The sequence below is a fragment of the Vigna umbellata genome, chromosome 4, assembly GCF_029865625.1.
Source record: "Vigna umbellata cultivar VRB3 chromosome 4, Vumbellata_1.0, whole genome shotgun sequence".
In the NCBI taxonomy this organism is placed as follows: Eukaryota; Viridiplantae; Streptophyta; class Magnoliopsida; order Fabales; family Fabaceae; genus Vigna; species Vigna umbellata.
The window spans coordinates 9,239,996-9,267,760 of NC_142168.1; the positions used below are offsets into that span (position 1 = coordinate 9,239,996).

The window sequence follows — 27,765 nt, forward strand, 5'->3', positions numbered from 1 at the left end:
GACCAACAACACTTGTTTTTTTATTTCCTCTAGAGAGTAAAGGTCATCTTTATGTGAAGTTTTGTATATGAAAGATTATTTCAAAAGGAATATCCAGAAACGTAAACTTAAGACATAAAATATCATGTTCAACAACGACAATTGTGTTACGTGCAGTGAGCATGCAAAAAGCATAAGTCATCTATTTCTACAAAGTTGCTACATAGTATGGAATATGTGTAAAATATGGACAAGGATTTTGGGAGTAAGTCATAATTAGGTTCCAACACATTGTGAACATTTCCACCTTTTGACCCTCAAACACAGAGGAAATATGCTATTAAATGGATTGTTGTAGTGTGGAGTCTTTGGAATCATGGAATTATATTATATTTAGGAATGCATTACCAAATCCAATTATTTTTTAGTATGGTCCAAGTGACACTAGTACAGATTAATGAATAGGCACCAGTTATTTTCAATCATCAACATCGGTTTTCAAACCGAGGCGTACTTAGGCGGGATAAAAAGTATACGCCTCGGTTCTCTTTACTCGAAACGGTATCTAGGATTCAACTCGGTTAAATGAACCGAGGCAATATCAGTATCAGTTCTTTCAGTGGTCATACGGTATCCTCATCGTTTCGCTCAGGTAGGGTTCTCTTTCGGGGGAGACTCATTGATCTTGCAAGAAGCAGAAATGGTTGGAGACATGAAATTCTTTGAGTCCTTTGAACAAACAGCTGGTGATCGAACCTTCATAGGTTTCAAAATTTGATCTTTTCCATTTTTTTTATCATCCAAGTAGTCTAGAAAAATCTGCAGAACACCAACAAAGCCTCTTCCAGAAAAATCTGCAAAATAAGTAGAGATTGGAAATGGGAAGACCATGGCGACGGGATGTGAGCCTCCATGTGCGAACACTGAACGGGAAGCCCTAAATCAAAATCGCGCCTCCACCTGCAACCACAATCAGATCTGCAGAAACCAGATTTAACACCATATAACCATCATGCAGGGATCCAATTTAGAAATCGCGCCTCCGGAAGCAACGCGAACTGCATCAACCCTAATCGCACACGGGGGCGGCATGCTTTAGGGATTCTGGTGACGGTGGCGTGATTAAGGGTTTTTGTTGCAGAGTTGCAGGTCCGATGATGGTGATGGAAGAAGGTTGAAACGCGGTGGCTGGCGCCACGGTGGAGAAGAGGGGTTTCTGTTTCTGGATCTGTTTGAGTTTCCCTCTTTGCAGGTGATGGTTGCGCGTGACTTGGAATGGTTGCGCGTTCTCCGGTTGACGGCCATGGATGTGCTCATGGCGGAAAAGATGAAGATGGTGGTCGCGGCGTCCATGGAGTTTGGACGAGAACGAAGGCGCTGTGGTGGCGGCTTGCGGGTTTGCGCGTGGTGGCAGCTTGCGGGTTTGCGCATGGTGGCCAACGGCATGGTTGAACGGCGGTGCTTGCGGCGATGGCTGGTGGTGGCGGCGGCCTGGTGCTGGAGTTTGGGGGAGAGTGGAGTTTGGGGGAAAGGAGAAATCGTGAGGTGGAGGGTGAGAATCGCGAGAGTGCGAGGTGCGAGAGGCGAAGTTTGGTTTTTAACCTAAGGATACTACCTCAGTTATATTTAAAACCGGTGCCTAAACCCCAAATCGGGGTGTGAATATGCCTCGGTTGGCCTTCTACTCGAGGCAGTAGCATCTATATGCCTCGGTTATATATGAACCGATGCCTATAACCACTCAATAATTACTGAAATGCCACTGCACTTTTATACGCTTCGGTTTCAGAAGAACCGAGGCATATATAGCGCGTTAAAAAAGCTTTTTTTTACTAGTGTGAGAGTATAGGCATGGTTGAAACATAAAAATACAAATGTAAGTTTTTTGTATTTTGATTGATGTTTTTGTCCCATACACGGTTTAAAATTCATAATGTAAATCTTCCTTGTATTAAATATATACATATGATATTGTATTTATAATAGAAGAAATATGGGCTAATCCCAAAATATTAATAAGGAATAATAATAAACTAATTAAAGATAAAAGATCAATATAAGATATCTAATAATCTAATGTATCTGACACTCCCCCTCAAGTTGGTATGTACAAATCTTATGTATCAAGCTTGTTACAAATATAATAAATTCTTAGTCTCCGTAAAGACTTAGTGAAAATATTTACTAACTAGTCACTTGAATTTATGAACTCAGTCTTGATGTCTTTAGATACAATCTTCTCTCGAATAAAATGACAATCAATCTCAATGTGTTTGGTCCTCTCATAAAAAACAAGATTATAACTAATATTAAGAGCAACCTCATTGTCACATATAAGAGGACATGCAATTAATGAGATAACGTGTACTAAGAATAACATCACCCCAAAAATATTGAAGAATGTTACCATGAATTAAAAGATTGTGAGTTGTTTCAATAAGATGTCTATTTTCGTGTTCAACCACCTCATTTTGTTGAGGTGTATAAACACATGAAGTTTGATGGAGAATATCATCAGAAACCATAAATTGTTTAAAAGAATGGGAATAATATTCACATGTATTATCACTTCTCAAAGTTTGAAAAAAACACCAAATTGAGTTTTAATTTCATTATAAAAGCTTTGAAAAATATAAAATAAATCAGAATGATTTTTCATTAAAAATAGCCAAATGCATATGGAATAAACATCAATGAAAGTAACAAAATATTCAAAACCTAAATTAGATTTAACACGATTAGGTCCTCAAATGTCATAATGAACTAAGACGAAAGGAGACGAAGTACGTTCTGAGACACTACAAAAAAAAGGAACTATGAAAACGTTTTCCTAATTGACTAGACTCACAAATCAAATTGGACAACTTAGATAAGTTAGAAACAAGCTGCTACAATTTGGTAAGACTAAGATTACCTAACTGAGAATGAAGAAGAGATGAAGACTCCATAATTATGCCAACACATGTAAAAGGACGAAGATGATAAAAACTATAAGACTCATATCGGGTTTCAATCATCTGTTTCAAATTCCAGTCCTCTAAATAAATAGAATCTTTGTGAAAAAGGAACATAATAAAAAAAAACAAGTTAGATTAATAAATAATAAGTTAAAAGAAAGCCAAGATCATTTGATATCATGTTCAGTATAGCAAAAATTAAGTATAAGATTAATCTTCCTTTTATTAAATATACATATATTATATTTATGATAGAAGAAATATAGATTAAACTCACACTATAAATAAAAAATATAACAAACAAACTAAAAGTAAAATATATTTAACACATATGATAGTTAAGCATCACATACTTAATAAGGATGGGATAGTAAAAAAAAGAATGGAGTTTATCCAATTGTAAGGAATTTATTACCACAGGAGGTTTAACATCAGAGAGTATATTGGAGAGGAACAGGACACTTGTCAGAGAATAATGGTATTTGTAAAGGGTTATTAATATATATTTTATGAAAAAAAAAACTAAATTACGGTAGCTTATTAATATTATAGAACTTTCAAAACTGAATAAATATAATTATTCGAGTGGTTGTAATATCTCCAAAACCAACACTTGAAAATACATAATATGTATATCGTTTGTATATATATGAATAAAATTTTATGAAATATTTTTATATTTTCGCTTTCCGTGTGTGTATATATATATAACGAATATATTAAAAAGAGATCAACCGATAGAAAATTTAAAAGAAAAAAAATAATTTAAAAGAAAAAGGTAACAGAATATTGTTGATTATCTTTTAACAATTATTCAGACAAAATTTAAGTAGTATTCATCCAGAAAAAAGGACAAACTTTAGGTAGTTCTAGGATAGTGATTGCCATGTGGGTTGGCATAAGTTTGTGTCATCACTTGCTTGAAGTTGTTATTCCCTTAATTTCTTATATAATCATGATTACATTTTTTAATTTATTTATCAATATGATTACGTTTTTGTGTTTGTCATATTCGTAACATTTTTAAACAAATCTAATAATATATATTTCTAATGTGTATTTGGTTACGCGCGTGACGTATGGAGCCTGATAAGGGCAACGTTTCATCACTCAACCCCATGCCTGTTTAATATTTTAACTTTTTTTAAAATATAATTAACAGCTTAATCCTCCGCATAAAATTTTCATTATATAAGAGAGAATCTTGCAGAGTGGAATACAGGCTAACCTTTCCAACGTTAATATTTTTAAAAGTTGACACGTATGTCATTGTCATTTTAAATAAATAGATAACTTTTTTTTTAATTCCAACATAGACGATAAAACAAACTAAAAGTAAAATAAGTCTATTAAGCAATATCTATTACTTAAAAAAACACAAAATTCCATTTGAAGCATACTTTAGTAGCAGTTAAAAGTGTTTAATAGATGACATTTTAAAATGTGTCTATGAATACACACATTATAGAAAAACCATATGTACCAGGATCATTTTTAATGGAAAGCGTAAAATATATAAATTTATTGAATTTATTCTACTTTTGTAATAATTTATTTTCTCAGCACTTAGTTACTCATATTTTAATGATATTTATTGCCATACATTTTTACAAAATAACTAATAATATTTTTAATTATTAAATTTTAGAAAAAAAAAGATACATAAAATTCTAGATTTAACTGAAATCACAAATTTAGAACACACGAAGACCAAAAAAGTGAAAATGAAAATGAGAAGTAAAAGTTAAAAAGGACTGAATTTATAATTTATTTAAATGGTATATGATTACAGTAGTTTATGCGTTTAATGATTAAAAGTAATAATACGCACATTAATGACTTAAAGAATTTTTTAAAAAAGCCAATTAAACAAAAATAAACGTTTGTTAACTCTTACAATAAAGAAATAGTGTCAGAAAGAAACCCTGTCGTTCCCTTCCATTTTATCATTGTCGTTGGTTCTCCTAACATTTTCATTTTCATTGCCTATATAACTTCTTAGGCCTCTGGCCAATCATGATCTCCACCACACACACCTGTTAGAAAACTCTATGGATAAGTATGGTCACTAATAATAGAGAAGAGGCATATTATTAAATAATGACTTATTAAGCTAACGAATCTTAATATGGAAAAAGGGTAATTTTATCGAATATTGTAAAAAAAAAAATTGAAATCATTTAGTAAGCTTCCCTGTCAAAGAAAAACAAAATCTTTCAAACTATAATGATATTTTTGAAATTTGTTGCATAACTATAGATTTTGATTTTAAAATAACTGAATTTATATTAGTATAGATTTTGGTTTTTTAAGAATAGAAAGAACCAAAGTTTATAATCATCTCAAAATTTTAAAAATGTCATTAGATTTTAAGTTTACAAAGAATCAAAAGTTTATTTGTTTTCCAGACTTAATTTTTCAAATATTTAAAATTCCAATAAAAACATTTGTTTCATTATTTTTCTCATAAATCTTTTTTTTTTTATAACTGGAGACCTGAATGTCGCTGCCATTTCTTCATTGCCATTGCAAACGTCAACGTTGTTTAATTTCTCTGTTGCCATTGCACTAAAGAGGTTCCATTTTTACCACCTTGTAGTTCTTTCGATTCTTCCTTACTTTGTTCCATTTCTACCGTTAGCTCATTCGTTCTTTCTTTCTTTTCCTGCTTTTTTTTTTTCGTATTTCATTAAAGCTAGTTATGTCCTAACACATACATTTTTGTGTTGTTATTTGTGTCCACGTTTTGTATTAAGGTGGCATTATTGTAGTATATTTTTCCTTGCTTCCAATACTGTGTTTTGCATTGTTGCAATATTTAGTTTCTGTACTTTTAGGTTCTTAAATTTTTTTATATATTGTTAATATATTTTTTATATGTTTAATATATTTGGTTTGTCTTTGGATGTTTGTGGTTATTTTATTTTTTGTCTAAGTCCATAACTTAACTAAATGAAAAACAAAATAAAATTATTTTAAAAAAAAAAATTCTAGAATAGATTTTAGTTATATCAAAAGAACAAAATATATAGTAAAGAATAGATTTCGATTGACTAAGAAACCGAAATATATAATCGAATAAATTTCGGTTGTTTCATAATCGAAATCTATTTTTCGTTTCAAGTTTTATTTTTTTATTTCCAATACTTTTTTAATTGTTTTTTATTTTCTTCGGATTGATGCTAAAACTCTTTGCTTTGCTGCACTAGAGTGTATACAATTGTGATGTTATAAAATGAAATAAAATATATTCATTGTTTTTGCTTTTACAAAAAGTGGAGAAGAGAAAAGTAAGCATAGATATAATTTTAACAGGCTTGAGGCTCTTACACTGATTAAGACAAATAAAATTGAAGATATAGTTAAAGAAAAGCCACTTTGATGTATAAAATTGCCATTCAAATATTTGTGTATAACTTATACATAGTATTATAAGGTGGTGCTTGGTTAGTTAGATTAGATGAGATGTGACTCATAATATACAAATTAATTAAATAATTCAATATTTAACCAAAAACTTATTGCCAAAGGTTACAACAAGAATTCAAATAGAGTTTGCTGTGAGAGTAGCATTATTTAAAGTGAAGAAAAAGGTGACGACAAAAATTGCCACTTCAAAGTTCAAAGTTCAACAAGTGCCATGCCAAAATCCATGGAAGCTTCAAAGAAGCAACCATTCCAACAATATTTTAAAAATACCTGCACGTTGTGCCACAGTAGTTAGCAGAAAAATACAATTGTTTAAACAAATTCGATGCTATAAATGATGCTCTGAACCATACAGTTGAAGCCACACAAAGCGCAAATTTAGCTGAGAATCGAAACATGACTTCAGCCACCGCAGATTCGGACTTTGAGTTCTTGGAATCCGTTCGACAATACCTACTGGGACACGATTCCATCAATCTCATGCCTGCAACCCACCAAGTTGCTTCTCATGATCCACTTTCAAACCCTAAACGTGATGGTGATTTGGAGAACATTGTTTTCCGCAGTGAGGATGCAACTGCTGTGGTGGCGCGTCATGTCCACGCCCCACAGGCGTGGAAGCATTACCGAGGCGTGAGGCGCAGGCCGTGGGGGAAGTTTGCGGCGGAGATAAGGGATCCAAAGAAGAACGGAACTAGGGTTTGGCTTGGAACTTTTGACACTGAGGAGAAAGCAGCTCTGGCTTACGACAAAGCTGCTTTCAAGATGCGTGGGCAAAAAGCTAAGCTGAATTTTCCTCATCTTATAGATTCTGATAATTTTGAAACATTGTCGGAACCTGTGATGGAAACAACTTGTAAGAGGAAGTTGTCGCAAAGTTTTGAACCATCTTCACCGTCATCCTCGTGTTCAGAAGATAGCTCAGAGTCACAAGGGACGAAGAGGAGGAAGAACCTCACTCATCTATTGAATAAGTTAGCCAAGAACAGAAGCCAAGCCAAGCTGGCATGTTGATCTGTTGTACAATTTCATTCAAAGATTGTATTGTAATGCAATCTGGTGTTCATACGATTTAATTTTGTTTACCATTTCACAATTGCCGATTTGATTATTTTCATATAGTTAGTGATACTCAAAATCGGATGTTTGACAATATAAACAAGAATTATTGATCATAAAACCAATAAAAGGAGTTGACATACTTTTCACTTTTAACATGCACTGTAGGCGATCATTAGTAGTAAAATAGAAAAGTAAATATTATATTATATATGTATTGAAACTAAAATTTATATGGGAAGTAAGGAAAATTTTAATTCGACTTTATAATATATAAAAAGAGTATAAATTTTATCTTATAAATTAATTTTATGCTTAATTAATTGTTTTTGTAAGCTTAGAAGCTTGATTTGAGTTTGAAAGGGAATCGGGGGAAGAGGTAAGCGGAAAATACAGGTCCAGTATTGTGGTTCTACAATAAGATGAAAGATTCTTAATCTATTCTGGAAGTTGATAATTATGAATCCATTAGAATGTTTGAACTATATGTGAGTGTTCAATTTGTGTAAGAGGAAAACGATTTTTTATGTACGAATGAGATATTGATTGGGATGAAGTAGCTTGTTTAGTATATGTAGATGTGTTTTGTGAGAATTGAGATATTTATCGATCTCATGTTTAAAATAAAAACATTTTGTTTTTGGTAACAATATTAACGAGAAAGAAAAGGAAAGTAGAGGGGTAGAAGAAGATGACTAGCGAGAAAATAAAGGGAAAATGTCCAACGGAAATATCTTTGAATTTTTTTTATCATGAATTAATGGTATGTGGATTATTTAGAAAAACTTCTCGTAAACTTTTTCCTTTAAAAGTAAATATATTAAATAAAAATAATTGGATTGTCTTAACTTATACATAAAAATATAATTTACATAACAAAATTAAAAACTTAACATTTTGACATTAATGTTTGACATTAATGTGAGGTTGAGTAGAAACTTTTAAGTTTATATGGTTACTACAAAGAATATGGTGAACAATCAAGTACAAAAAAAAACGTTAACAACCCGATAAAACCAATGGTGATGATGAGAGGATACAAAGACAAATGGACAAAATGAAAAGAAAGTACAAGGAAAAAAATAAGAACGTTGAGAGTCGAGAATGAGATCATTCGGCAAGAGAAGGATGACAAAGGGTCTTGTGTCGTCCACCTCAACCCTCCTAGGACCAACTAAGCAACCTTGGAGAAATTAGACTGGACAGTCTAAGCTAGCAGCTTCGTTGCAAGCAAGGACCATGCGAGAATCGTAGAAACCCTTCTGTCCATTAATTGGACGATGCTAATGTTTGAGAAGTATGATGGATATAAAACCCTAGACAAGAACATCTAGACCTTCATGAACCAGATGACGTTGTACACCACGAGTGACACAATATGGTGGCAGGTTTTCTCCACCTCATTGAAGGGGGAAGCCTTGGCCTGGTTTTCTACATTTCTAGCCAACCCTATAGGCTGCTTTGAAACCATCAGAACGAAATTTAAAGCTCAGTTCACATCGATTTGACCACACCAATGATGTTGATTGCTCTCGTCAATGTCATATAGGAGAAAGAACAATCGCTTTAGGCCTCTAAGGAGAGGTTTGGGAAGGTGTCTCTACACATCCAAAACCTTATCCTAGATATGGCCATGCACCACATTTATAATAGTGCTACAACAAAGGATGTTTGCCAATATCCTGTGCATGAGTTCTGTTGAGAGCATGGATGAGCTCAGGCAGAGAGTCTCCTAGTTCATGCAAGTAGAAGACATGAGGGAATTCTATAAATAGATGGGTGCGGAGAAGAATGTGACAAACAAGAAATCATCTTATACGGGAAGGAAAGATCGAAAGGCCCAATTTTGGTAACTACTTAATGTATGGAACATACATGATGCTACCAGTTGAAGTGGGAGATCCTTCTCTAAGGAGGCAAATTCAAGAATTGGATGTCAACGTCAAACATCTCATAATTGAACTTGACACTACAACCAAGCAAAGGGAGAATGCAACCGTCTAAAATAATGCTTGTAAAAGGATGGTCACACAAAGGTTCAAAACTAAAGTTAGGCCGAAGAGCTTCGTTGAAGGAGACTTGGTATGGAAAATGACAAATGACGCAAGGAAGAAGTCTATGCATGGGAAGCTCGCGTCAAACTGGGATGAAATGTTCAAGATAGTAGAAGACATGAAGAAAACCACTTACCGACTTTAAAACTTGAGCAAAAAAGTTGTGCCAAACACTTAGAACGCCACACAAGTTTTACATTAGCTTATTCAAATGTATTCACCGAACAACATGTGAATAAGTAAGACAAGGAATTCCAAGCCATAATTGTTCATTTTCTTCTTCTTGCTTGACGATAATTCTATTGGTTTGTTGAGGAAGAGTTCATCCAACCAACCCTTACTGAACCAATTACATGGTCGATTAAGGAAGAGTTCACTTGTTGAACCCCTATCACACATTTTAGCCCATCAGTTAAGGAAGAGTTATACTTGAACCCCTTCAATAGAGAACTCATAAACGGTTAAGGAAGAGTTCCACCCGAATCCCTACCGTTTAACAAATAATCGGTTAAGAAAATTGAGCGTTCACCATTAAAAATGGTTTAAATTAATCTAATCAATGACATTAACAGTTAAGAACGAGCTCATCAAAGTGAACCCTTATCAAACGATCATCCATAAATGGCCTAAAAATCACTTAGAAAATTTGCAAATCGATATTAATTCGAAATGGTCGATTAAGAACGAGTTCCAAAAGAACCATTATCGAGCATTTATGGAAAAACATGTTAAGATACAATGTTAAGTTACAATAGACCGATCAAAAGGAAAACCAACACACAAAAATAAACACAAGTGTGGAAGAAAAGACTCTTTCTATTAATTCAATTAAAAAAGGGGGAAAATATAATATAAAAAGGTCGATCCGGTAGCTATCGGTTTACAAAAAACTATGTTTATACATATCACATCAGATTGATCCTAAAAAAAATAACAAATAATACAAATTTGGCACTGTAGAGGATAGAGGATGTCTACTGTGGTTTTCTTCCAATCAATTGGGTGAAGAAGGACTTGATCTTCGACAGCGTCCTCCTTAACATCTTAGTGACTTTGTCGTCTAGGATATCCTAGACATCCATCAGTTGGCCATTGCAGAGGGTCTTCTGAATGTTTAATCGACCCTTATGAATGGTGATGCATAAAAGAAGGTCTCTTGGTCCAGGACCTTCTGGAATCTAGCTTCATGTTGGGTCATGACTTGCTCCTCAATCTTTCATCACACATTTTCCAAATGTTTTTTGTAACCCCACAATTAAAAAAATTAAGTGATTTACTATTTCATCATTAATTTCATACATACACATGTTTTACACCCCACATCCACACCTCTCTTTATTGAATTATCTTTTGTGGTCACCTTATTTAAAATTACTCTCTAGTTAATAAGACCTTGGTTTTTGAGAAAGTACTTAACAAGGATCCTTCCTCATTTTCAATTCCATTATAACAATCTATATTCTTATTTTACCATATACACTTTTAAACTCTCATGACCATTGATCCTCTCAATCCCTATATAATGTGTTTTTCTATAACTGACTCATAAACGTATTCACCAACACTTTCTATCATTCTAACCACTTATCTTCCTAAAACTTGATTTTCTTTCCATTTTCTCTACCCACTTTATTTTATATTAAATCTAAAATTCTATTTTTATATCCTAATTCTTATACAAAATTCAATTAGATCTCTAATTTTTACTTGGTTCAATTTAATCCTTTAGTTTTTAAAAATATCTAATTAAATTCTTTTCATTAGATTGACACTGTATTTACGTTAAAATTTATATATCAAATAAATAACTCCATCTAAATAGCCTAAATATTCAAATTAATTTTATTTTTCAGATTGTGTGGTTTGATATATAAATTCTAACATAAAATTAACATCAATCTAACATAAAGAACTTAATTGAATAATTTTTAAAATTTAAAATACTAAATTGAATTAAATAAAAATTATAAATCTAATTGGTTTTTTTATGAGAATAGAAGAATAAAAATATAATTTTAACATATATATTAGTTACATTCATGTCCTCGTCACATATTTTGAAAGTAATATATCTCTTTCCATAGACTTAATTCCTCCTTATCAAATCTTCACTTCAATTTTTCTAATAGAGCTTTGTTATAAGATTTCAAGTCCTTAACCCCGAACTCGCTCTCCATTTTTTGTTTTACAAATAGATTGCCACCTAACCGACCTTCATAATCTCCTTCTCACAAAAAATCCCTTTGTTTTTTTTTCTAATCATTCTTCCCAAAATCATATGCTTTTTAAATATTGATAAATAGTATAAAAGAATGACTGGGAGTATAGATTTGAGTAGGGTGACTTTACCTCAAAAGATATGTCTCCCTTTCCATACAATTAACCTTTGTTATGACACGAAACTAAAATTCCTTTTTTCTATGATTTCCTCTTACTAGATCGCTTAAGTATTTAAGTGTGATATCTTCGTGATTCCACAATTTAACACCATAAAAACCTTTCTAGCATTGTCTAAACTCTTACCTTTTTGAAAATTCACCTTGAACATCGATGCATATTATATAAGTATTCTAAATTTGAATAAATGTGTTTTTAGATTGGTATTGGGATGTACTTTTGTTGTTAAACCTAAACCATTTTAATTGGAGCTTCCCAACCACTCCCACGTAGCTTTGCATAACCACAAAAGAGCAACCTTTATCTCCCATTTCCTACTTTCAACTTACTAGGTTTTCTTTATTCATTAAAGATTCAATGTTTTCTAGGTTTGGTTCATGTGGGAGTAGGTGTTGGGATTTCTTAATAGAGCTACCAATTGCTCCAACTTATAATATTAAGGTGCGAATATTTTTTAAAGTTTCTTATTCAAAATAAAAGCTGAAGAACTAAAGAAGTGTTTTGGGTATTTGAAATCTTTTACATTCAAGTAATATATACATATTATAATAATATAAATTACGTTTTTTTACTCTAGACCTCATTATGGATGTGATTTTTTTTAAAAAAAATATCATTTACTGAGTATCCTAACATGCTACAAGTTTAATTTGTTATAGAATACTTGAAATGTTTCGTTTGTTATATATTTTTCTAAACATGATTAACGAGGATAATCAAATTAAAATGGTTGATGAATCAATTTGGGTGGAGTAAAAACGCAACCTCTGGAATGTTTATCATATATGATTCATATATCTTATAATCAAATGCCAAATGCTAACCAATTATATTTAGGTAAATTTAAATTTGGACTGAAATCTTTATATGTATATCTAGAAGATATTACTTATCCTAATAAATGAAATCAATTAACAGTACAATGAAAAGAAAATCCATAAAATTACAGTCCTTTCTCTAAAAATATGAAAACCCAATACCCATTAAGTTTAGTCTATCCGAGGCTATTCTTTATTTTAAGATAGCTACAATACAAACAATATTCATCTTAAGTTTTAAGTAGTTTTAAAACCCAATTCAAATTCCGTAAAATTTGTATTCAATTATAAATTATAAAGTTATCTTATTTTCAATTAATATGAAATTTTTAATATATTTTTCTTATGCTAAGACATATATACACTAGTACAAGCAGGAGAAAAGACAGCGGTTGTTTTTCATTATAGGCACCGGTTCTCGAACAGAGGCATATGCAGACGAGGCAAAAAGTGTACCACTTTTGGCCTCGGTTTGAACCGAGGCATAAAGAGAGGTGATTTGGCATCGGTTCATCTACAACCGAGGCCGTATGTTCACCTACTGCTTCGGTTGTGGTCTGAACCGAGGCAGTAGAGGTCTTTTTCTTCACTCTACTGCCTCGGTTGTACTCTGAACCGAGGCAGTAGAGTTCTTTTTTTTTTTTTTTACGCAGTACTTTCGGCCTCGGTTGTGGTTATAACCGAGGCATAAATGGCTTTTCTACCTCGGTTGTGACACCAACCGAGGCATATATCACTGTTTTTTTTTTTAAAATGAGGTCTGTTTCTGCGACATTCCCAACAACAGAAACAGACCTGCATATATATTTACAGCCAGAACAGTCGAGAATAATCCAGAAACGTATATTTTGAATGAAAATTATAATAAAACATAAATACATTCAATTGAATCATAAATCAACTTCTTATAAGCATAAATCAATCAAATTATAATCCTAAATCAAGTTTGAAGCATAAATAAAACTGAATGTACAATGTTAAACTAATAATAATGTAGAAAAACATCAAACAACTTAGAAACATAAACTTAGAACTTAGTATATCTTAATATCTAGTATATACTATTATATAAATGAATTACATATTTAGCCAGTGCTTTCCTCACAAGTTGAAGTGACTTCTCCGGAATTGGAGCAGTCCTATTGAATTTCTGCATAAAATACAATGATTTAACTTAGTGTATTTGAAATCTAAACTATAGGGAAAATAAAATTGAAACCTAAATAATACCGTTTCCCATCCACTGGTGTAATGTGCACGAATAATGGTCATCATCCAAAACATGACGTAGTAACCACATTCATATGACCCCGTTTGTATATTACACTACAATATATCATCATAATTATAAAATGTTAAGTAACATCAATTGAATGGAACCAAATGTAAATGAGTATGGACTAAAATACCAAACCTTAAGGGCAACCCATGCAAGCTTTTTAGCTGTAGCAGTAGATCTCCCAGATAACATCATATGTGTTGCAAGGGAACTATTAAAAGCAATTCCTTTAGCATACATTTATATATAAAAAAAGTAGAAACATTGAGATTCTTACCAATCTACTACATGTCTAAGAGAGCTGGGAGGAGACTTCTGCAATGAACAAAACCAGACAGCAGTGTTCTCCGGTATGGAGATCACAAGTAGCTGCCAATGACACCTGAAATTGGTAATAACTTATGAATCATATACCAAAATTAATAAATGAATGTGTTGAAGTTAACAAACTTCACTTACCCATGTATATAAGGGAGAAAATATATCTCCTTCCCCATTCCAAAACAGGTGCTGATGTATGTCTGGATATCATCAAATTTATTTCTTTCATGAGTCATAGAGGGGTCAATGAACCCATATACATCGTTGAACCCCTTCTTGTTACTAACATCAGACATATACCTAAAATGAAGAAATAATATGATATAAGTAAGTTGATAAAATAGAATTGTATAAAAAAGTTTTCATAAACTTACATCATCCACAGCTGAATGAGTGTAATATTAATTTCTTCTCTACCCGACGCAAGCTCCCTAACATCTTGATGATGCAAGTACAATGGGATCTGAGTTTCTCTTCCAAATGTAGTAGAATCCCAGTGTACATTCATCGGCACATTTGAAATGATTTTAGCGAGCTCGTCTAACGCACCAAGAGGGTCATCCTCAGATAAATGAGTCTTCTTCGGTGGAGGACTTCCCTCTTTACCTATCTGCTGTTAAATGCAAAAATGGTTATGTTATAACGTCAATTAGAAGTAAATATTAAAATTGAGAAGTATATAGTACAAGTGTTTACCGGGGGATTAGATACATCACCAACCAAATGTCTAGGCCAGGCGACAAAGGACTTAAATGCTTCTTCCACAGTGAAGAACTCATCTGTAGGCACAGGAAGAACGGCATCCGCTATGACAACTTCATCCACCGTGACCTTGACCTCATCTTCTGAAAGTTGTACACCATGCACTAAAGTGGCTGTCTCATAAATATCTTCTACAATTTTAATTTATGGAAAAGCTAATTTTAATTTATGGAAAAACTAATTTGATTTTTCTTTCTTTTTTTTTCTGTCCTAAAAATCTTTATATTGAAGATTTTCCAAGCAAACCCAATATCTTAGTTATTTGCAGACCACACTTCAGTTTACTTTATGCTATCATTGCTCTGTCAAACGTTGGGTTCTAAGAATTCTCCCTTCCTTTCTAACAATTACAGTTAAGGTTGTGATTTTGATATATTTTGTGTTATGATACTGTGCTGTCTTTGGATTTCCATAACCAGTGGCTGGAACCACGGATGTTAGTGCAGCTACCTTTCTATTTTTATGATTATTTGATAACGAAAGACTTAACTTGCAAAGTTCATTCTTTGAACGTGACCAAGTGGTGGAGAATATAATAAAATATTTTAATTTACATATTATTATCTCATAGACTTAGTAGACATAATGCATATAATTTAATCTGATATAAATGATAATACTAGACTACTGCGTGTATAAATAGTATGTATTATTGAACATGCATTCCTAATATGATTATGAGATTCAGTAATATAGCAAGAGAATGCTCTTCTCTTTGTAATCTGTATTTTTTAATTTTCTTTTGTTGCGTCTTTTCTTATGTGTTATTCCAGACAGCTATAGTCGACTCCTTCCTAGATAGGTCCTAATGGTTGATGGGTTATACCCAGTGACCTGGTGACTTTTTTACTTCTTGTCAAAAGATCAAAACAAGTTCATTTTCTATTTTCTTTATTATGGGGATTTAAATTTTAAATTTTATATGGTGTCTTTATGTCTGAATAAGGATTTAGTGTGTGACTTTTTTATCTGACGTATACTCAACATAGAAGAATCAAAGGATTACCCAGATGGTGAGGCACTCATTTTTGGATGTCCACAGAATTAGAAGAATTATTATGCATTTAGTGTTATTAATTCCTTCCTCGAGTCTCCTTCAATATCGTAAACAAAGAGGTTGTTCTACTGCCATTGATAAGACTACCCACATCCCATGATACCTTCTTGTATCTCATTTCCCTCCTTTTTATGCTTTTAATCTTAATGATTTTCAGGTTCTAAGTGCCACCTAATGATGTTCTGCAATCACCTCCAACCTCAAATGTACGCATATATTACTGTAATTGGTTGAAACTTCTATTTAACACATTAACCAACTAATAGCACTCAATAGTTCACTTCATAATATTGATCCAGGTCCCAATTATACTATCTAGTGTGTCTGGTACGATGCTGATCCAATAACATTATAGCATACTAAGACCTAAGATAATATGGAGAAAGTCATGCCATCTAACACTACCTTAAGTAGTAAAACCAGAAGCAGAAAACATAGACAGGGTCTTCTTGCAGCTGTTATGGGAAGAAGATTGTAAAAGGGAAAATATTTGATGAGAAAGGCATGATGGCATACAAGAAAGAGTTTCAGATGTGGGGGAAATCTATTCTGCTCAATGGAAGGGAGGAAAGGTCATGATGGAAAGTGAATGCTTTGCTCGCACCATGTTGAAACTATATCTTCCAATGATTATTAATTGATCAGATTGGTACAATGCTAATAATAATATAGGCCATCCACCAATATGATCCAACCAATACAAGCTTAGACCAATAACACTACCAAGCTTTGTAAATATAAGTAAAAATAAAGGTAATGTTTTTGGTGAACTTAAATATAAGTAAATTTCAACGACCTCAATCCTATTTGATGCTAATTTTTCAAAAACACCCTCAGTTATAAACCTAAGCACTATCCCCACTAAATATTAGAAGGTCATTTAGTAAAAGTACCTTTTTATTGTATAGATACAAGAATAATAAATGAACCTAACTATTATTCTTAATTAGTGTGAAAGTAATTAATTTTTCTTATGTTCGAGTCCAAAGGTAGTACTCATAGTATAACATAAAGTTATGTAACTTGCACACATTATTATTCCCCAGCTAAGTTTTTTGTAAGTTATTTTATATATTGTCATTCATATAAGAACTTACACCGATTAAGTTCTGCAACAGAATCCTAGCAGTGATCATATTGAACAGGCCACCCACCCAAAAACAAGCTCTACCAATGAAGACAGAAATTCGTGTCAGATCACATTTGGTAGTTATTGCCTATGGCAACAAGAACATAGACAAGAAATGAAAGAGACTCTGATTAAGAAATTGAAAGACCAACTATTTGTGACTAGAGCTTATTATCCTAGCATTGCAAAACTCCCAGCAAAAGATAAATTGTCTCGCCAACTGAAACAGAATATACAAGAGATGGAGCACATGCTTAGTGAATCTACCTCAGATGCTGATCTTCCACCAGTGTAAGCTGATATATTCGTATTATTTATCCTTTGGCCAAAAGTTTACTTGTCTGAGTTGCGTTCTGTTTGAACTGTTATTGGAATTTCATAGTTGCAATTAGGAAAAATCTCATCCTCAATCAAGTAGTCTTATAAAAAATAATTAATTTCTGTTTTGATATCTGCTTGCTGATCAGGTTTTCGGTAGTTTTTTAATCCAGATTTTCACATTTCTAGACAATCCTTAAAGTAGTTCTACATGAGCTTGATCCAACAAAATTAAAAAAATCAATTCAACCAATACATACAATTTGATTCTCCTCCAGAAACAACAATTATTATCAGAGCAAGAAACAACAATTATTATCAGTAAAAACACAATCAACTAACCTCAATGTAGACAGGAAGAATGAAACAGCGTTGGAGGCAGTACCGGCGGAGGCAGCAGTGGCGGAGGAAGCACCGGCAGGCGAGAGCACTGGCAGCAGCAGTGGCGGAGACCGGCGCCGTACCAATGGAAGCAGCAGTGGCGGAGGAAACACCGGCAGGTCAACGGTGGCGCGTAGGTGAAGGGCAGAGGCGCGGCCAACGAGGACGAGCAGCACTGAATGCACGAGCACTGGCAGCAGTAGTGGCGGAGGTACACCGGCGAGGCACCAAGGCGAAGGGAGGCGAGTCAAGGAGAGCCAATGGAAGTTCTGCGGCGAGGAAAGTGAAGAAAAAACAGGTACGAGAAAGAAGAAGAAGCTGTCGGGATTGGAAAATATGAATTTGGGATACTACCTCGGTTCCCTCTAGACCCGAAGTCATCTACCCATATTGCCTCGGTTAAAAGTATCTACGGTGTAGAATATGTGAGGCATCGACCTCGGTTCTGTTCTTAACCGAAGCCCTACACGTTCCAGCAGTTAGGCGCGAAGCTGCAGTTGGACAGGAGCAGGTGGTTATGGCCTCGGTTTCAAAGCCAACCGAGGCAATAAGGTACACGTTCCAGCGGTTGAACAGGCGCGTGCAGGAGCAGGTGGTTATGGCCTCGGCTTGCAAGCCAACCGAAGCAGTAAGGTACCCTTTAGGCACCGGTTTCAAATTAACCGATGCAATAGGTGCTGTTTAGGCTTCGGGTTCTTGGCGAACCGAAGCAGTAGCTAGTGGTCAGACTTTTTTGTCAGTGTGCAGTCTAATCAGACTAGGCTTATAGGCTTCGGTTGTGAATTGGACCGAGGCAGTAGCTTGTATAGGCCACGGGTTTCGGGGAACCGATGCAATAAGTGTGTTCTAAAACGGTTTGGATAAGGACTGACGTATATAACGTTATACGCTTCGGTTTTCGTATAACCGAGGCGTATAATGGGCGTCAAAATCCAAACTTTTTACTAGTGATAGAACCTACAATTATAAATAAAGTAAGTGATTTGATCGTAGACTAATAATAGGTAATACCATAATTTAACAAATAACAATTTTTTTTAAAATAGATTTTAAATAACTGCAATATCATTTTAAAAAAAATAAATTTTAAATCTAACTCAATCTTATAATTCTCAGTTATTATATGTTTGTACTAAATATACCTTATCTCCGATCCTAAAAAGATTTATTTAAATATGATATGTCCACGTTTCTTGGTTTATGATGGATATAAAAAATTAATAAAATATAAACTAATAATAAAGTACAAACAATATAGATTTGATTGAAATGAGACTGAGAACTGGACCCAGCTTTTTGCTAGTTTCCCCCAAAATACGAGAAGAGGGCCCAATTTCGCACGCTCATTTTTTAATTATAACTACTTTAAGTTAATTTTAAAGGTTGTTGGAGGGCATGAAATATGTTGACCTATAATGTAAATTTCATACTTATCTGTCCATTTTTCTATTAGGTGTTGCAGTCATCATTGGCTTGTGTGTGTCTATATATATATATATATATATATATATATATATATATATATATATATATATATATATATATATATATATATATATATATATATATATATATATATATATATATTATTTGATTATTTCTATTTCAAGTTTTATCAAATTAAAATATAATAATGGGATTTGAGATTAAATCTTGATATCAAGGTTTTAAAATAATATAACTTACATTTATATAATTTGAATTCAGTGCATAATTAAAAGCAGTAACTCTTGAAAAAAAAATGAAATGCACTTATATTTCTTGCAGTACTATTAACATATGCGAAATTGATTCATTCCGTAAACTCTTATATATCTTTACCTTAATTTTCATATTTTTTAATATTTGAAGACTTCAAAAATATACAAAAAGTTAATTAAATTACCTGCGTACAATAATGTATACTAACTATTACTTCAATAAATAACTTTTAATTACACAACTTCTCATTGCCAGTTGGGCCGAATTTTTTAAAAAATAAATTATTGGCCACAAACTTTTATGTATTTATTTTATCTAATTTGCAGTAATAATTTAATTATTAATCAATAAACTCACATTGTACATGAAGTTATTATCATGGTTAATACCTGAGCTAGGTTACAAAAATAATATAATTTTATCATTTCTTAGTACAAGAATTAAAGTACCATTGTTCATATAAAAAATAGATTAAATTATAGGAGTGATATTCTTTCGCATAGTTCACACTACACTTTTTTTTACTAAACTAAAATCATTTATAAGGTATCTTTATCTATATATAATAACGACACATGCCAAAAGAAACTAAAGGTTTATTGTTTTTTTTTTAAGTATAGATTAAAATTTCCTCTCACCACATATATATGAAAAAAAAAAGAGTAATAATAACAAGAATCACATGGTGGCCTTGAGATTAATTTATTGAAGAAAATAAAAAAATGGCACGTGAGCAAAACCTAATGAAGTTTCATAGAAAGAATCTCCAAAAGAAGGTTGGAGGAAATAACCCTTCATTCTCACTGTTCCATAAACAGAAAAAAATTGCTATATATATCAGATACAGTGCCACAGTTGAGTGTTCAGTGCTCAAGTTCTTTCTCTACCACCAAACTTCATTTCCTTTTCGATAACAAATCATGTCATCCACCACAACGGATTCAGACTCTGCATTTTTGGAACAAATTCAGCACTATCTCCTTCACAATGATTCAACCATTGTAACACCATCTCAAGCTTTTCCTTACCCTAGCCATGCCACTTGTTCGGATGCAAGTGTCGATTTTTCGCACCCCACTGAAGCGCGTGATGAGAACGCGCCACCCAAGTGGAGGCGTTACAGGGGTGTGAGGCGACGGCCGTGGGGAAAGTTCGCAGCCGAGATAAGGGACCCAAAGAAAAACGGTGCTAGGGTTTGGCTGGGAACTTACGTGACTGAAGAGGAAGCTGCTTTGGCTTATGACAAAGCTGCCTTCAAAATGCGAGGCCGAAAAGCTAAACTGAATTTTCCTCATCTCATTGACTCTGATGTGTCATCGGAGCCACCAAGTTCGGCGGCTTTGAAGCGGAGCTTGCCAGAATCTTGTCCACCGCCTCCACCATCATCATCATCAATGGATGATAGTAGTTGTAAGTCACAAGGGTCAAAGAGGAGAAAGAACTTACTAAATAACTTAGCCAAGAATGGAAGAAGCCAAGCCAAGGTGGTGGAAATGGCTTTAGAGGCAAATGTGGTTCAACAATGGGTGAATGATTTCAGTGATTGCACTCAAATCTGGTGTTCCTAGTGTTACTCTTGTTCTCTCTTTTTCTTCTTTTTCTAGTTTCAAATTCTTGATGTTTGTAAACAATTATGAAATAGTCATATATATGAGCATATAAATTAAACGTTGAGAATGTTGAAAATTTTCCATTATTATAGAACTTTTGGACTGATTTATTGGTTGAAAAATTTACTTTGTTTGACTTGTGATTATTTCAAACTTATCTGTTTTAAGATTTTGCCAAAGTATAAAATACACTCAACATATGAAATTAAAAACAAGAGATAAACGAAAATTATCATAAAAGGAAGTATATATTTACTTAAAGAATAACCTCGAAATTTATGCATCCGCGTGTAACCATCGTGTCATATATATAAGTGTAGATTAGTGAGCAAATTAATAATTAATTTAGTGTAAAGAAACTGTGATTTGAATGGATTCCCTCTTAGAAAAGTGTGGGAAAGGGTATGGGTATGTGGTGTTGGTGGGTTTAAAATTATGTCATTGCCCTGTGTTATCAATGATTATTATACTATTATATTAATAACACGTGAACATATTTTTCTAATCAAGTTTAAAGCTCCATTAATTTATTATTGCTTATGCGCATCATAATCTGCATTATAAGATTTGATTCCTTAAGTTATCGAGGAAACTAGTGCAACGTGGTAATAATAGAATCTATGAGGTTCTCAGCCAAGAAAAAACTGTTGTCAGGATAATGTTTCTTAATATTCATAAACATAAATGAGAGCTAAAGTTATCATTTATGAAGAAGTGAAATTAAAATATATTTTGTAAATGAAATTTTTTAAGATAAAGTGAGGAAAGCTATGCCATAATGATAGGATATAATAATTCCCACAACAATAAAGATGCTCTTGATTAGTAATTTTTAAGTCTATAATTATGAGAGGTTACATAATAGATTGGATGAAATTAATATAAACTTACTTTTAAATTGGAAGAGGGAATGTTATACCAAATACAATTCCAACTATTTTTAATAAGATTAAATATCAGTATACCATTTTTAAAAATAAAGAAATCAATATCATGTGCATGAGCTTATTCTCGAGCCCAAGAATGCATTTCTTGTTTCATATCATGTGCAATGTTTCATCAAGGTTTTATATCAATTGTTTTATCGTCAATTGAATAATAAAATATGACAGTTTTTAGTTGACAAAAATTAATAACAATTATTTTGATTAATATGCAAGTCAAGTAATTTCAATTTCAAAACAAGGGATTGTGGGATATTGATGAAACTATCTTTGGTAAGTATGCAAGAGGAAGGAATTTCTACATTCAATTCTGATTTTGGCCTTTGATAAAAAAAATTAAAAAATAAAAAAAAAACACTTCCAACATGAGACATTTCAAGAGCTGTCTGTCACCTCTATTCTCATAATTCCCTTCATAGTATTTGATATTCTACATTAAACGAAACGACCAACTCCAAAAGTGTAAGATAAGTATAAAATATTGACAACTGATAAGGTATTCATATGATAAACTTTATTACTCTTTCTTTCTTTATGAACTGATTTTTTTTGACAGAATTATATACATACTCACCCTAACAAAATAAAATTTAAACACAACCCTTATTTACGTGGTGCATATTTATTTTTTCATCATCAATAAAAAATAGCTATAATATAGGGAGCATTTGCATACTCCAACGCTTTTACAAACCTAATTATATATAGAACTAAGACTACTAAAATGAATATGGAAGCAAAGATAGTGTGTAATCTCATTCGAGAAAAATAAAACAAAAAGCTTATAGCAATTTTATCATTAGTACACACTTCCCGTGTCATAACATGTTTGAATACAATCCATGCTAACCTCCTCGTGTCGTCCTTGAAGCCACTTGAAGTCATGTAAATGTTTGACTAGGTACTGTGATCTTCAGTTGTAGCATACCAAACCACCTGCATGGTCCTACACACCTGTTTTTGAGCTCGCCAGTGTATGTTGGTCCATATTGGGTTAGGCAAAGCTCTTGGATTATCACTGCATGAGCTATCTCTGAGTCTTTCTTATGTGCCCTTTCTCAAGCTACTATACCTTATAAAATAGCCCTAAGGACCCCCCAAAAGCCGATTGAGTGCAGAATAGTGTAACACGATAAATAAGATCTTTTGGAGATTGCAGCTCAGTGTAACTTTAGGTTTGAGAACAATTATTTCGTAATAATTAATTATTTTGTTGTAAGGTTACTTCTACAACAATTTCAAAGAGTAATTCTTCCTTTACAGTATGGTTAACTAAACATGGATAATTTGGAAAGGGACTAGTGAATATGCTTAAATTTTATAAGTTAACATATAGAATATGTATGTACAATGTGAGTGCTTTTATCAAATTGAGCGTTGAACTTGGATGTTAAGAAAAGTAATTATGCTAAACTTGCACCTTTTTTTTTATTTAGCGATTGTGTTAACCTCAATCACTCACGGGCTTTTGGAATCAAAGAACTTTTTCTAATATAGAAACAAGAGAGCATAAAGATTGCTATTTAGCAAGAAATAAGAAGAAATATTAAAGAAGTAATGAAAAAATTAGGGGTGAGGACCCTATTAAAGGGTTCTAGTTTTAAGCATCATTGACTTATACAAAGTAATGCAGAAACTAATGATTTCACGCATAGAATAAAAGTTGGGCACTTAGAATACAGACATTAAGTATTATTTGTGACCTTACCAAGCTCACAAGAAAGTTTTATGGCATTATTATATTAAACTAGATGTATGACAATGTAAAAAAGATATGGAAGGGTTGCAAAGGATATGGTGCTAAATCTATTGAGAAGAGAAAACAGATAAGTTAGTTTGAGTTTTGAACATGTGCTAAAAAAGATATACTTTTTACTTTACAAAAAAAGGGGTTAAGAAGCATGAATACTAAAAGAAATTATTAAAAAGACATCCGATAAATAATAGCACTAACAATTTGGTTTTAGATTCTTTGAAAAAAAAAATTGGTTTTAAATAAAGTTCAATGGCATCCTTGTAATCAACCCTACCTTGTAGCAGTAGAACGGAGCTATTGTTGTTTGCTAAAATCAGTAAGCATGACAAAATAACTTTATATTTTCTTTCTTCATCACTCTCGCCCATATTTGTGTATCCTGGATTCGTCGCAAGAATGGACACAACTCCAACTTAAAGAAAATGTGGGTTTTTTTTCCTCTTCTTTGTTGAATAAAATTTAATTCATCAAAACATAAAGATACAATGTTTTGTATGCTAGCACAAACAAAAGCAGAAAAGTAAAAAAAATAAAATAAAAGAACAACAATCCTGAATGAAGGTTGTAAACACTGTAAAGGCAATGCTGCAAATAATAGAGAGAAAAATACATGGAACGAGGGTGCATGAAAATAGATATGATAGAGTACAACCATATGCTTACTCTTCACATTTGACGTCACGGGAGATCAGCAACATCATCCTTTACCTGAACAAATCAGATAGCACTTTGTTTAACATCTTTGCATGTTGAACACCTGTCAGCAGCAAATACTGTGTTGTCTTGAGACTCTTGACAACAATGGCATAACACCAGCATGCAAGTTCTAATGAGCTATCATCAATTGTGGTGTAGTATCAGATTACCTTTCAATTTAGCTGGCAAAGATTATCAGAACAATCATGGCATGATAACTCTCCATCTTTTAGCTGCTGTATATGCTACAGTAGAATTTTTTCTATCATTTAATCAATTTTAGCAGAGAATTGTCTCTGAATTGGAAAACCTGCAGTGAAGTTGAACGAAATATGATCTTATATAGATAGAAAGTGAGAAGTCTTTGGTGCCATGCAAGCAAGCTGTGAAAGAGATAGCCATTTCCCGATAATCCAATTGAGATATCCATTTCCCTAAAATAAAGAACGGATGCACAGTTGACCAGCCAAAAGAAAAACATGTATAACGTTATTTTGCTAGAGTATCTGTTATTCTTGCTCCACTTATGCAAAAACAAGAAAAGGAATGGAAAACCGAATGACAGACTACAAGGGAATGATAAAATAAATAAACCTTAATTTTTGAAATGAAGGTCTGCAGATTTGAAACTTTCTATAGGTAAATGTAAGGTGGTTACCTGCCGAATCACATAATCGATGCCCTTCATGACTCCATATGTTCATAAAACACGGTAACCCAATGCAGAAGTCAGCACCTAGATGACACAAATCTCACTTCTCCAACAAGTATACTTCCCAAATACTTCATCAAAACCCAACTAGTTATTGGTCCAGATGTAAGCAGGCTTACAAAGCGTCAAAGCACGTCCTAAATGTGTTATTTAGTCACTTTGATTGCTAAATGGTTTTCCTTGTATAATCTCGAAGACAAATCAGAAACAAGAGCATAATTACTGCTTTCATAGCATGCAGTCATGAATGCTGCTAATGTTACACGATTGGCATGAGGATCCATGTCTAGTAACTTGTGAAAGAACAGGGCTGCCATTCCCACTTTTTTCTCACTACATAGCTTCCTGACCAGAGTGTTAACTGTCCGGATCCAGGGTTTCTTTTCTAGCCTTTCAAGAACAAGCATAGCAGAGCAACTGTCCTCTATTTTGCAATATTCATGAGCCAAAGTTACTCGAGTAACTTCACATGGAGTAAGTCCCTTCTCTATCATGGCATCATACAATCCACGAGCCTCATCCAACTTTGACTGTTTGTACAGCCCACTTATAAGGGCACCATAAGTAATAGAATCCGGAGCACAACCATGGTTACTCATCCTGTGGAAAAACTTAAAAGCCAAACTCAAATCGCCTACTTTAGAGTAACCACATATCATTGACGTATAGGTTTGGTTTGTAGGAACAAGTCCAAATCTCAAAACTTCTTCAAAAAACATCTCACTTTCTTTCATTCTTTTTTCCCTACAAAATACTGCAATCAACGTAGTGTATGAATGAATGTCAGGTTGAATACCGCTCTTGAGCATCTTATTGAACAACACTAACGCTTGCTTAATTTCCCCCTGTTTGCAATGTTCAGACATGAGAATAGTATAAGTAAATTTATCAGCTTCCAACCCATTACGAAACCCACTCTTAAGCACATTGTAAGCGTCTTGCACCCTTCCCTTTTTACAAAGTCCATCAATAACGGCATTGTACGTACACACATTGGAACTAAAACCTTCCTCATTCATCACATTCATCAACTCATACGCCCTTTCAAAATTCCCCGCTTTGCAGTGCCCATCAACAAGAGTCGTGTATGTGTTTGTGTTCGGCGCCAATCCCTGCTCCTTCATCCGTCTCAGCAGCATCTCAGCCCGATTAATTTTCCCATCCCTGCAATACCCACTAATCATGGCAGTATAAGTAAGCACATTCGGCTTGTGATTCTCGCTTCGAACAAGCTTGAGAAACAGTCTAAACGCCTTCTCAGTCCAACCTTTCTTGCACAGGCCATTAATCAAAGCCGTGTGCGTGTACACATTCGGCTTCCAACCCTGCCCAACCATCTCCTCCAACATCTCAAACGCCTGTTTCACGCTACCCCTCTTGCACAACCCGTCAATCATACAAGTGAAATTAATCAAATTAGGCCTCAAACCCATCTCACTCAACCTACGAAAATACCACAATGCCCTGGTCACAAAACCCTTATCACAGAACTCCCTCACTACCAACGTAAACGTCCTACTGTCAACTACAAACCCTCTCTCAATCATGGCTCTCAACCACCTATCCGCCTCCAAAACATTACCCATTCTACAATAACCGACAACCATGGCCGTGTAACTAACACAATTCGGCTGCACCCCTCTCGCGCACATTTCATCAAACACGTTCTCTGCATACTCAACCAAACCCATTTCTATCACAATCATAATTACCCAGTTCAGCATTTTCGTACTGGGAACCAATCCCTGGTTGTGCATTTCGATGACCATTTCCACGGCCTCTTTGACCCTCCCGATTTCGGCGAAACTCTTCACCATACATTGCAACACGTCACTGGCCAACTCGAAATTTCTGTTTCCAATGAGAGACGTTGCGCACGCAATGTAGAGGCGCGTGAAATGGCGGAACTTGTTGGAAGTAATGACCCAGTTGAAGAAACGGTGGGCCACCACCGAACCGCCATCGGAGGCGAGCGAAGCGACGATGGTGACAACTTGGTCGTGGGTTAGGGAATTGGGATCGACGTCGAGGTACAGAGGGGAGAATCTCCTGTGGGTGTGGTGGTCTTCGAAATAATCGTATACCAGTGAGCACACTTGTTTTACCGTGGACTGCGCACATGATGATAACGACGACGACGACGATGATGTGTTGGTCAGTGATCTTGTGCAGGAGATGAAGGCGAAGGCGAGTGTGTGAGGAGATGCACGAATTCTTCTGCGAATCACAGAAGAAAACATGAAAAAAGTGTTACTGCAACACTGCAAGCCTTCCGAAGTTGCACCGTTCCTCTTTCAATTCATGTGTTCTTTATTCCTAAAAATAAAGCTATAAAAAAACACAAAAATAAACAAAGACATATAATTAATATAAGAGCATTCAACTCAATTAAACTCATGAATTACT

General features: G+C 33.7%; 4 protein-coding genes across 7 annotated transcripts; 2 read left to right on the forward strand and 2 right to left on the reverse strand.

Annotated features, from left to right (window-relative positions):
- Positions 1-6,714: 6,714 nt before the first annotated feature.
- LOC124822399 (ethylene-responsive transcription factor 1B-like) lies at positions 6,715-7,557 on the forward strand. Its single transcript, XM_047294396.2, has one exon. It carries the CDS (start codon positions 6,762-6,764, stop codon positions 7,377-7,379), a length of 618 nt encoding a protein of 205 aa, XP_047150352.2. The 5' UTR covers positions 6,715-6,761; the 3' UTR covers positions 7,380-7,557.
- Positions 7,558-14,245: 6,688 nt separating this feature from the next.
- Positions 14,246-16,230, reverse strand: LOC148199204 (uncharacterized). Its single transcript, XM_088112596.1, has 4 exons — positions 16,216-16,230; positions 14,668-14,906; positions 14,432-14,593; positions 14,246-14,354 (listed from the first exon to the last, which is right to left on the reverse strand). Exons 1-4 carry the CDS (start codon positions 16,228-16,230, stop codon positions 14,246-14,248), a joined length of 525 nt encoding a protein of 174 aa, XP_087968722.1.
- Positions 16,231-20,388: 4,158 nt separating this feature from the next.
- Positions 20,389-21,290, forward strand: LOC124839613 (uncharacterized). Its single transcript, XM_047315494.2, has one exon. The coding sequence runs from the start codon at positions 20,562-20,564 to the stop codon at positions 21,207-21,209; it is 648 nt and encodes a 215-aa protein (XP_047171450.1). The 5' UTR covers positions 20,389-20,561; the 3' UTR covers positions 21,210-21,290.
- A 1,636-nt stretch (positions 21,291-22,926) lies between these two features.
- LOC124839610 (Pentatricopeptide repeat (PPR-like) superfamily protein) lies at positions 22,927-27,689 on the reverse strand. 4 transcript variants are annotated; one of them, XM_088114576.1, is made up of 3 exons: positions 25,306-27,689; positions 24,818-24,957; positions 22,927-24,659 (listed from the first exon to the last, which is right to left on the reverse strand). In XM_088114576.1, exon 1 carries the CDS (start codon positions 27,597-27,599, stop codon positions 25,506-25,508), a length of 2,094 nt encoding a protein of 697 aa, XP_087970702.1. In that variant the 5' UTR covers positions 27,600-27,689; the 3' UTR covers positions 22,927-24,659; positions 24,818-24,957; positions 25,306-25,505. The 4 variants fall into 4 exon arrangements, with proteins under 4 accessions (XP_087970702.1, XP_087970701.1, XP_087970700.1 ...); XM_088114575.1 differs by having other exon boundaries at positions 22,927-24,708; XM_088114574.1 differs by having other exon boundaries at positions 22,927-24,957.
- Positions 27,690-27,765: the final 76 nt, after the last annotated feature.